The sequence below is a fragment of the Acartia tonsa genome, chromosome 13 (assembly GCF_053477335.1).
Source record: "Acartia tonsa isolate MP-2025a chromosome 13, ASM5347733v1, whole genome shotgun sequence".
Lineage (NCBI taxonomy): Eukaryota > Metazoa > Arthropoda > Copepoda > Calanoida > Acartiidae > Acartia > Acartia tonsa.
In genome coordinates, this window is record NC_137272.1 from 22186797 (window position 1) to 22199024 (window position 12228).

A 12228-nucleotide genomic window follows, 5' to 3' on the forward strand; every position below is an offset into this window, starting at 1 on the left:
AGGTGGTTCAGTGCTCGACATGTAGGAAAGCACCGACAACCAGTGTCTAAACATTTCCACATACCGTTACATAGTGAAAGTTTTTTAGAACGTTCTTAGTGTGCTAGAAATTGCATAACTATCCATTTGCTTTCATCCATTTATGATTTTAATCAAAGATCTTTTCTTTAGAATTTTAATTTACAAAATTAAAAACTAAAATTCTTTCAGTCAATTCGATTTTGTAATCTTTATGCAAAAACAAGGATGACAAAATTCATAAATGCGAAGCTTAACAAATAAGACAGTCAAACAAGCGAACGTTAACAAATACCGAGAAACAATACTACTGACTTTTTTGGTAGAGTTGCTACGATTAACTTACTAATCTACTTAAATATTGTTAAAAATTTTATTTGTTTAATCTGTCAAAAAAGAAGGCATTGTTAAGTAGACACACGGACAGACTAACGTATGTAACAAATACCCTGGTTATAGAGTAGCTATGCTATAAGTTATGCTATTTAGTATTCAATCGTGAATTTGCAAATGACAGACTAACGTACATCAACACACTGACTATAGAGTAGCTACGCTATTAGGAATTAGTATTCAATCGTGTACATACTCATGACATGAAATAAATTGTTGGACATCTGTAATGATAATCTCATGGCTTAGTTCTTTGGACTCGAAGTTTATTTTTAAAACTACGCCTCTAGAAGCCTCGAAAGGCACTTTTGGAGAGGTGAACCCTGAACTTTCCCTCTTAGTTTTCAATAGAAAAGGTTACAAAAAAAATTATGTGGGGGGGGGGGTTTAGTGGAGGCATTTCCTTCCCAAATTAAAATTAAAACCTGTCATATCGGTCCACCGGTTTAGTGAACGATAATCTTTTGTTACAACCAGACATAAACACACAACGACAGACATACATCCTTTCACTTTTCTATAGGCGTATTGTTTTCACCTTTTCCACTATGACTATGTGTGCTCTTATTACTTGTATTGTCTAAAGATCTCTTAAACAGCGGGGTATTTGGTTTGTCTATACATAGTAAACTAATTTAAGTTGCACTTTAGGAATTTGAAAAGGACAATAAGCTTTTTTTTAATATTCAATAGCGTTAAGTTTTAGTGAAAATTATCTTTTTTTTTGACTAAGAAACCCTGCTATCAAAAAAGCTTAGGCAGATATCAACAATAATCAAAAACAAAGATGTTATTTTGCTCATACACACACACACACACACACACACACACACACACACACACACACACACACACACATGTAACATCTACGATAAGGGATAAGACAATGGACAAATTTATATAGGTACATAGATCCTCAATGATGATTCACTTTCAGTATATTAAAATTGGTGGTTACGGACAATACTTTTTTTTCAACCAACCAATCAAAATCCGTTAAAAGTACCCAATGTTTTAGAGATAATGAATAAGATAACGCGGTTATAAAACTTTGGGAACCAGTGTAATAAACAGTCCATTGTCCCTTACCTCCCTGCATAGATCAAAATTTATACAAGCCTACAGTTGTAAGATAAAATCCAAGGATATTGTGATAGGACAGTGAAAGATAAATTAAATTTCCTTACAGTTCTAAAATATGAAAGTTTGCCTTTGGTAACCTCAAATTATTAAGGAAAGCTTTAGGTATAGATTAATTTTTGTGCCATTATTCTCTCCCTCCCTGGATAAAATCGTACACATCTATGAAAGTATGATTTAAGGGCTACCATACAAAACGGACAGCTATATATAATTAGCAAAGATATAGGTCACAACACCCATGACGATAATAGAACAACCCTCTAGATTTTGTTTTAGGGTCGCGTCGCCCTTTAACTACAAAACCCTGTGTATGACGCTGGTTTTATATACGAATATAAAGGGATAAGACATTGGATAAAAACTTCATTGACATTTCCAATGATGATTCACAAAATTAGAAATAATGGTTTGAACGTTGGACACTCACCTTTAATGAACCAACCAATCTAAATTCAATTGTCCCCAAAGTTGATGAACCAATGAATAAGAAAATGTTATTATAAAAATTGGGGACCAGTGTAATAAACAGACCAATGTCCCCTCCCTCCGTGGGTTTTATACCGTACCTTTTAGCTGTTTAAATTCTAAAATTTTTGCAGTTTTATGAGAACTCTAATAGCTTAAATTGACATAAATAACATTAACTTAACGTTTTTTTATGACATACTCACATTATGTCAAAATTAATGGCATTGATAAAAATAACATATATGCTATTATACAAAAATAAAACAAGTTTGGTTTTATCCGTAAGTAGTGCAGGAATAACAAACTAACGACATTTTAAATCGAAAAAAGAATAAATAGTTATTTTTCGCATCGTATTATATCGTAAACAGCTTTCCGCGGATATAAAATGTACAATTATTTTAGCCCAGAGATCCTGAAGGCAAAGGCCAAAAAACTGGTTTTTTTAAACTTCATCATCGTACTTTTTTATATTCGTAGAAAACTGGATATAATACGATGCTATACATAGTTTTTTCATTTGGATGAGAACCGGTTCTAATCAACCGGATATTTATCAGTTTCGAATGAATACGATAAAACTTATAAAAATAGTAAATCTTAATATTCTGTAGAAGGTTCTGTAAAGTTTAGACTGCGTAGATGTTGCGTTTAGACTGTCTAGATAGAGTCTAGATTATGTAGATACTGTAATGGCATTCGGATATACGTAGTAAAATAAGGTTTATTATTATAGAAAAGCTTGACTTCAAAAGTAGATATGATATTTTATCTATATTATAGGGGGGTAAATAACTGTCTATAATTATGGGCAAAAATGCATTTTTGATTTTATTTTTTTGGAACTAGGTGCTTTTGCTAATTTTATTGAATTTAAGTGGCATTAAACCTGTCCTTTACTTATACCAAGCTTCTCAGGGAACCATTTAGCCTGTTTTAGTCAGACAGACAGACATTAAAGTAAAATACTAGAGAGGGAAGGGGTTAAATAACTGTATGTCCCCATCCCAAGAACCTTGTACCGACTCTCCATTGGGTCTTTGAAAATCAACCGATAGTGTCGGGAATATTAACACAACCAAGTAGTAGAAAACAATTTGCTAGCAGAGGCAGGTAGTTATATGTACATTTATACTATATATTTGTTAGACAGACAGATAACCATCCAATTATTATAAATTAACATTATTTTCCTTTAAGGGAGAAATGCTTTCCGGCGACGAATTCGACCGCGAGGAGGAATTGCGCGGTTACAACCGCGCCATTGACTTCACCCTCCACACAATCATTGAGGAGTCCTGTGAAGATTCGGAGGCCGAGTCTCGGGCTGGTGGCAACGTGCGGGCAGACTTGCGGCGTGGCGGCAGAGACACTGAGGGCCGGAAACGGATGTCGGACCCGACGGCCCTGGAAAAGTATTTTTTCTATGAGGTCGGCGGTGGTGAGCCAGGAAGACCGGTAAGAAATTTTACGATTGTAATTAAAGATCTTGCAAACTGCTCTTAAGGGTATTTATCTCTTCTGAAATTAACAAATTTATATTGGTGCTTGTTACCTCTAAAACGGGAGTCTCTAAATTAAGACATGGCAAATCTCGATGTTTGTCTGTACAACAGTCGTAGTCTAAAAGAATTTTATTTTAATTAGTTCTATTTTCATCTGTTGTCCATTAAATGTCCATCTATTCATCTATATATCTATCATTTACTCTCCCTACTCGTGGATTTACCTTCCTCATTTATTTTTATATTTTTCTATCTATCTAGGACGACTCTGAGCTAAGCGAAGAACATTCAGATGAGGAGAACCCCCGGCAGGCCGCAGGACCCCGTAGGGCTCCCAACGTGCAGCAGACAACCAGTGAAAATACCCGCCTTGCAGACTATTTTTTAGGCGGGTTCACCGCTGATAAGCAAAACTCATTAGGTAAGACTAAGCAGGGATCTAGGGGATAAGACAATTGTTGACGAACATAAGTATCGCATCTTTAGATTGAAATTATTTGTTGAAAAGTTTGGACACTATTAGTTGGGAACCAACCAAACAAGGTACCCAAAGATTTTAAATCTACAAATAAAGATATTAGACTTTGGGTACAAGAATAATTTACAAACCTTCCCTGAAAAATTTGTATTTATGTTTATTTATTTTCCACTACCTCTTCTTATAACCATTTTGTAAAAAAACATACAGACGGACAGACAAATAAAAAAAGATTTTTCTCTAAAAAAATACTGTTTTCTTCGTCTACAATTGTCTTAAATGAGATTAGTTTCTTTTTCTTTTTACAAATCCTTACAAAAGAGATGTGTGTTTTCAGCGATTGAATCATGTAACCTTTGTGTGTGTTTTTTTATGCCTGTGTTAGGATATATTTAGGTTCAAAGTTTTCAGTCACCGGGATTTTAAAAAATCGATTTTTTCAATAATTAACCGACAGAATTTAAAAAGTAAGGTGTCAAATTAAAGCTCTTACTTTTTTTGTTCATGATGGCAATTGGCTTCTTTCTTTGTTGCGTTTTAGTACTATAAAACCAACTTAATTTTTAACTTATATTACTTTAAAAATAGGAGGTCTACAAAAAAAACGATTGTATATCTAAATTCTATGAATCATTTTACATCTACTAATCACTGAAAGCACCGACTAGCTGTTTTAATAAAATATTACAAAATTTAGGACACCTTCTTTCGGGAACTTTATAAAAATTTTAATTGGTTGGTTTAAAACCACCTAGTAGTTTTATGTTTTTCAACCAATAATTTTCGTCTACATAAGGTGCAAGTTTGTTTATCATAATGGGATAATTACATTCATTTATCGTTCATTGTCTTATCCCTTAAGATACATTGTGATTTATTTTTACCTATTTCAATAGAAATAGAAGAATAGAAGCATATTCTGAACCCTTTTTTCGTCAAATCTAAGAAGGAACATTTCTAGCAGACAAAAGTATTGTTTACTTTCGACTCAAGCTAATGTGGATTCTTAAGAAATTATAGACTCGCTACTCGATAGTGAGCCAAATTATTTTTGTGAAAAATCATCCAAAAGCACATTAAAAATCTACAAAAAATTAAACAAAATCATATGTTAATAACCCTTTTAAGATTTTATTTAATTTTTTTAAATTTTTTTATTCGATTTTGGAGGATTTTTCACAAAAATAATTTTGCCTCACCAGCGAGTAGCCAGCCTAACTTTTTTTTTAAGAATCCACCTCGTTAATAAGCTTTCAAATTTAAACGAAATTTTTGGGCAATTAATTCTGATTCCGCAAAGCTTTCTACTAAGAAAATATACTGTTTACAGCTGACTTTTATCGATGTATGAAATGAAAAAAAACATGCATTCGTAACAAGATGTGTACAAAATTTCAACCAATGAAATTAAATGTATGTACCGATGCGATTCTCCTATTGGCTCAATAAGACATTCCCTCTCTTTCTTAGTACCTTTATTCCTATTTCCAATAGAAAAACATAAAACAACAAGTTAAAATTTCTGAAAATCCGTCTATGCTTCTTAAAATAAAATGTACTTTTTTCAGTATTTTTCCTTTTTCTATATTTTCTAGAAAATTTTTGTCTTTATACAAGATGAAGAGAAAATAAACAATTTGATGTTTATTTTTATTCAGTGACATAGATTTTATGTAGCGCAGCTACTCCTAAACTTGTGTATATCCGTCCGCTCGTCTTGTAGCTCTTTCTTCTGATTTACCTATTTTTATTGGCGGATTTTTATCTAAGTAATAAAAAACTGAATTCTTTAATACAATATATGCACGTTAGATTTTCTTTAAACTTTTTTCAATGCCAAACTGTTTTACTCTAGGATTATTACTAGTTATAGTAGCTATATCCTTTAGATAATAAAATACAGTTTGTCTCAACAATAAGCATTTCCTTTTAGTAAAGGACAAAATAATATTTACCCACCAAATTTTTTAGACGAATTTTAAAAAGTTAGGCGACATTGAGCTGTTTATTACTCTAGTACCCAAAGTTTTATAACCACGTCATCTTATTCGCTGTCTCAAAAACTTTTTGGTACTGAATTTTGATGGGTTAGTTCAAAATTAGTAGTTTCCAAACGCTTCAACCAATAATTTTAATATACAGAGGGGGTGTATCATCATTGGGGATGTATATAAACTTATCGTCCATTGTCTTATCCCTTAATAGAATTTACATTATCATAAAATTAACTTTTTTTCTTTAAATAATTAAAATTTATTTTATTTTAAATTCTATAGAAAATCCTTCATTTTTGTATTGTAAAGAAATTACATAAAGAATTTTATTTTCAACAAAAATAGAAAACATTTTAAACGTTAAAATAAGTTCAAAATTCTGATTTTTTCTTTACTTTTATAAGACAGGGAGGGAGGGGACAAGGATTTTTTGATATCACTGGTACCCAAAGTTTTATAACGATTTTATCTTATTCGTCAGCGCAAAAACTTATGGTTGGTTGCAATACTAGAAGTGTCCCAACTTTTTAATCTAAAATTTTATTCTAGATAGTGGTTATTTTGTTTATCATCAATTGATAATTACATACATTTATCGTTAATTATCGAGGGATCAAAAGGAATAAGACAATGACCGATAAATTGATGTATATCCTCAATAATCATGCACAAAATTACTCCTTCTGTTGATTAAAGTTAGTGGTTTAAACGTTTGAACACTCATTTCTATGAACAAAACTCCCCAAAGTTGTTAGGACAACGAATAAGAACACGTTATCATAAAACTGTGGAAACTAGTGTAATAACAGAACATCGTTCCCTCTATCTGTTCATTATCTCTTCCCTTAGATTCTCTAAATCTATGAATCCTTATATTTAGATGGCATATCTGACCGGAACACAGATGACAGCGGGTCAGTAGGCAGCGAGTCAGACGGTCAAGCCAGCCCTGAACACAGACGTAGAAAAGTATCAAAGCTAAAACATCGCTCAGACAGGTAAATTTATGTTTAAAAGGTAAGCTTTTCTATAATTATGGTTCGTACGTCCGTAACGGTTAGCTCTTTTCGTTAAATTAGGCATGGATTTCAAACTTTGCGTTTTGATTTCTGTAGGAGTTAGGTTGTTTGTTTTAAAATGATATATTTCAACTTTAGGAAAAGATATCATACATATTAAAATAAAAATCAGAGTTAGGTATGATATAGAAAGCGTAGCAACTCTATAATCGTTACTTGAATGTAATCTGATCTTTGATACACTGATTCCTATTACAACAAGGAACAATGCTATAAGCGAAAGATCTCTATAATTAAGTCCTTGAAAATATAAATATTTCCTTAAACAGTATCATGTATTTAAGCAGTTTTGCAACAAATTAACTTACAATTTAGGATGTTGTCATCCTTGTTTTGTATTCTTTATTAGATTTCAAGAATAGAAAATGAAATTGAATTTTATTTAAATTTTTTGTTATGTCATAAAATTTTTTCTTCTAAATCTGGCATTTCAAACCTGAACTTCAATGTTTCGAGATCCAGCTGTTTATAAAGTTCTAGATTGTATTTATAACCTGGAAGGGATGTGGCATTGGACTGTATATTACTCAAGTCTCAGGCACTTAAAGTTTTATAAACAAGTTCTCATATTCGCTGGCTAAGAAACTTTTGGCATTTTATTTAATCTTGATTGATTGGCTCAACTAGTTGTGTCTATATTTTCAACCAATGTCTTTCTTTTAAAAGGGGTAGGTAATTTTGTCTGTCATACATTGGTACGTCCACCAATTTATCATCTATTGTCTTATCCCTTAAAATATTTGATTTATTTTTACCATTTATTTTTTTTATTTAAAAGCTCAAAATCACAAACAAGTGCATATATAACCAAAAAAAATGTTTTTCAGGGGGGAAAGTGATAACAACTCTACAACGCTTGAAGAAGACGTCAGCCGCAGCCTTGACTTGGGCAACAGCTCGGGCGAGGAAACCAACAGTGCGGCCGCATTTTCATCCGCGGGCGAAGGCGATGCGGGTACAATTAAGCGAAAGAAGAATAAAGCAGCGCGTAAACAGCCACAGCATGTGCCAACAGCCGCGGAAGAAAGGCGGATGTCCATTGAGTCGGCGGCTGCCGCCGGTAACGACACTGCCGATGGCGGTAAACATAATATTATCATAGATGAGGATGGAGAAACTGGCGGTGGCAGTTCGCGACTAAGTCCTACCTCGTCAATTAACAGTCAACAATCACTAACGGCGGTTAAATCACAGCGAAACGACGGTTCCACCGTTGTTTCGGCAGCTAAAGCCGGTTCCTCTTCTCAAGACGGCGGATCCAGCAAGACAACGACACCGTCTACAAGTCCGCCTCCCGTGGCGGGTCCTGTGAGAAAGCATAAAAGCCGTGATTCTGGGTTTGTCGGTTCTAATGATGATTTGTTGAGAAACGAGGGAGTAACTTCTAGTGATGATACACAAGGTAAGACTCTAGTTGTAGAAAAGTTTTAAGTTAAAATTTCAATTTTCAATCGTATTATGTGAAGTAATAAAGTAATTTGTTTGAAGCTTATTATCTCAAAAATGGTCGGTTTGATCGGTTGATTCTTTTCTGTAAAGGTAGATAATATTTTAGTGTGGTATTAGGCTATTTATTGTCTACTCTACCTCCCATTATCTATAAGAAACTTTACACAATGGAAACAATATGGGGTCAGTGGTTTGCGAGATTATTAGCTAGAAACAGATATATATATCCTGTTATTTTTACATAAGTTTTTACACATTAAGGTGGTCGTGGTGGTGAACTAAGCAGTGAAGGTGAGTCAGACTCCAGAAAACAGGTTGGCACTTCTGCTACTGTCAGACTGGAAAAAGTGTCGGAACACTCAGAAAACACAGAAGAAGAGGTTTGTGACAGCATGGAGAATGATAACTCTGCTGCTGAAGCTAAGTCTAAGACTGCTGAAGCTGCTGTCAGTGAGAGCTCCCCGCAAGACAGAAAACAGAAGGAATCAACAGGTACTTTTTGTAATGGTAATATAAAGCTGCCCTCTAATGAGACAAAATTTAACTTTAAGAGCTCTTTGCATTGTAAATAATATACTCTTTGGATCCTGGAATCTTTTTGCATCCTTATTAGTATACTCTTTGGATCATGTGGGTAATCTCTTTGGAACCTGAGATATCTTTGCACCCTTAATAATATCCTCTTTTAGATCCTGAGGCTTTTTGGATCTTGTGAGTGATCTCTTTGTAGAACTAATTCCTTATTTTTATTCAGGCATTGTAAGGCATGATAGCTTTCACCAGTGGAGTTCAGATGAAGAAACAAATATTATGATGAATAGAATGAGAACATTTTTCCGCAATATGATGCAGGCTAATGCCAGTAAGCCCAGCAGCTCAGGTATTAAATATGATTATACTTTACAGTAGTTTCCCATTAAGAGCCAAGAAGATAAAGAAATCCACCCCTAATTTTGGAATCAATTAAAAATAGGGCGTGGGGGGGGGGGGTAGTTTTTCATTTGTTCATTACTTGAGGTCAGGTTTGTTTAGGTAATATTTGGTTCTGGGTAACTCCGAAGGGTTAGTGCTCCATATTTCTAGGTCCCGCAGGGTTAGGGGTTTGTAATACAGGCAAAAACTATGTACCTCCATTCCTTATTTTCATTTCTAAGATAGTTTAGGGGGGGGGGGGGGGGTCAGAAAGATTTTGCACTTGAGTGAGAGCATCCAATCTTTTTACTTTTTTAGATTAATCATATTAATCAATTTCAGGTCAAAGAGCAGTTAACAAGCCTAGTCAAGTTCAGGTTCACTTTGAACAGCAGCTCACCACTCTCATGAGAACTGTTCCTGGCATTAATGAACAACAGGTATTATGATACATTATTGTATTTCATCTTTGGAGGTTACTCTTTGCATTCTTAATTGACTCTTTGCGTATTAGAATATGCTTCTTGCAAAATAGTAAAGTATGATTATTTGCATCATAAGAATTCAGTTTTGTTTATATTTCTTCAGTTCAAAATTTTGTGAATTAATTTTCTTGTCCTTGTTTTCTGGAAATAAGGTTGAGGGAGCAAAAAATATATTTCTGTTATGTTTATAATTACTTGTAGTTTTTATCTATTTATACATATATAACATAGCATATAACCTAGGTGAAAGAGCTTGTCGAGTATCTCAGTTCCGAAGACACTTGGAGCGACAGTTTCGACGACACGAGCAGCGACTGTTACACCGACGCCACCTCCATGTCCGAGGACATGGAGATTTTCGGCGAGGACCGACGGGGCTCCCGCAAGGGCAGCCGCCGCCACCACCGCATCAACGTGGTGGAGGATTACGAAGAGGAGGAGGTGCCCGAGATTGATGTTGTGATACAGGACACGCCGGCGGTTGGCAGTTCAGCCGTTGCCGGAGTGGAGGGAATGGATAGCGCGGCAGTTGATTCAGAGTTTGAGCGGGAAACTGCACTCATGTATCAGAAGCTTAGGTATTTATAACTTTATTTTTAAGTTAAAAAGTCTGTTATAGGCTTGCACTGTCAATGAATTAAACACCTTTACTGCAATAAGACTATTATGCCCCCAGATTTCTTTTGTGACAAAATGTAGCATTTTTTGTTTCGATTTGGCAAAAATGCTCTATATATTATCAAATGAAAAATAAAAAAAAGATTTTTGCTCCTTTTCTGTTTTATTGGTCAATAAAATGACAATAAATTAATTTTAGGAACTCTGTTGCAAAAATGCGCCAAGATGCCGCGGCTAATTCTGCCCACGAGGACGAAGTTTCGCGGGCTCGGTCAGCTGATCAAGGCGAAGGAGACGGAGGGGAAGATGGGGAAGGCAAGGGCAAGTCGACAACAGTTTCAAGAATTCTGCAACAGATCTCATCAAGACTAGTCACACTTATGCATGAGGTAGTTCTTTTTCAACTCAATATTTTTGTGTCAAATTCTAAAAAAAAGAACAAGGATGACAACATCCATAACCGATCATTAACACTTGTCGAGTGTCAGAACTGAATTTGTTGCGAAACTGCTTAAATACATGATAATGATTTAGGACATACTTAAATTTTTAGGACTTGATTTTAAAGATGCTTCGCTTAAAACATTGTACCTTGTTGTAATAGAAATGTCGAATAGATATTTATAAATACTTCAGAAAAAATGTATTGTACATATTTCTTCTTTTTCGCAGGTATCAGCCTCTGAATCTAGCCAACCGTCACCATCAACCTCATCTGTCAGCAGCCAACGCAGCTCTGGCCGCCGGAGGCTACGCAACAGCGGTCAAACAGCCACTCCCAGCCCCAAGCAAGCACTGCGCAGCGACGAAAACGAGAATGAAAATAATTTTAATAATTATTTTGAATCTCTGGACTCGCCGAAAGTTCTTATGGGTTCTTCTATTGGTAATCCAAGTCCCAGCAATCCATTCAGGTCAGTTCTTAGTTTTCATGCCTTTTATGAAGGAAAGTTTTTAGAAAATTGCAATTTTAAATGTTAAATTTTTACATTTTCTAAAATGTGTTGTTTAAACTTTCACTTTTAAGAGTTTTGTCAATATATTACCTTTTTTAAGTAAGTTTATTACTTTATTTTGTAAAAATACTTCAAAAGTCTAGCATTATTTACATTTTTTTTAATCCTATCAAATATTTTAATAAAGTCAAAGTATTTTGTTTAGATTACCGATAAGGTTTGATATTTCCTGTGCCTTTAACATCATTAATCAAACACTTTTAAAATGTCAAAATGTTAAAACAATTCTTCATTTTTCAGATTCACCAAAAATACATCCAAAAGTGTTGAAATTCTGGACCTGGGAACACGCAGGGCTTCCTTGGACGATAAAGCAATCAAATTGAGGAAATGAATCAGTCATCTTTATATTGTGTTGCAATTAATCGGTCTTTGCAATTTTTAGTAGCGCAGCTACTCTCATATTGTTGTATGTATTTACGTCGGTATGAAAAGTAACTCTCTTTCTTTTTTATCAATTCCCTTTAGTCTTTATGTCTTAAATTGCTGAAATGAATCATCTATTCCCAAAAATATTATTAATTTTAGCATTTGAAATTACTGAAAATTCAGAAATATACTTATATATTAATACTTTTATTAATTGGTCCACTTACTATGAACAGTTTTGTCCTAGACTGTAAATTTATTAAATTAGTTATATCTAAATTTCTTTGTGTGTTTATGCCTT

General features: G+C 34.1%; 1 protein-coding gene across 3 annotated transcripts in view; it reads left to right on the forward strand.

Annotated features, from left to right (window-relative positions):
* LOC145304022 (uncharacterized) overlaps window positions 1-12228 on the forward strand; it is a 528912-nt gene that overhangs the window by 463724 nt on the left and 52960 nt on the right. For all 3 annotated transcript variants that reach the window (XM_080145773.1, XM_080145774.1, XM_080145775.1), the window contains 11 exons: window positions 3223-3480; window positions 3789-3948; window positions 6880-6997; window positions 7906-8480; window positions 8789-9019; window positions 9282-9407; window positions 9782-9879; window positions 10168-10502; window positions 10742-10931; window positions 11215-11456; window positions 11799-11883. In XM_080145773.1, coding sequence (XP_080001899.1) covers window positions 3223-3480; window positions 3789-3948; window positions 6880-6997; window positions 7906-8480; window positions 8789-9019; window positions 9282-9407; window positions 9782-9879; window positions 10168-10502; window positions 10742-10931; window positions 11215-11456; window positions 11799-11883 — 2418 coding nt within the window. The remainder of the gene's footprint in view (window positions 1-3222; window positions 3481-3788; window positions 3949-6879; window positions 6998-7905; window positions 8481-8788; window positions 9020-9281; window positions 9408-9781; window positions 9880-10167; window positions 10503-10741; window positions 10932-11214; window positions 11457-11798; window positions 11884-12228) is intronic.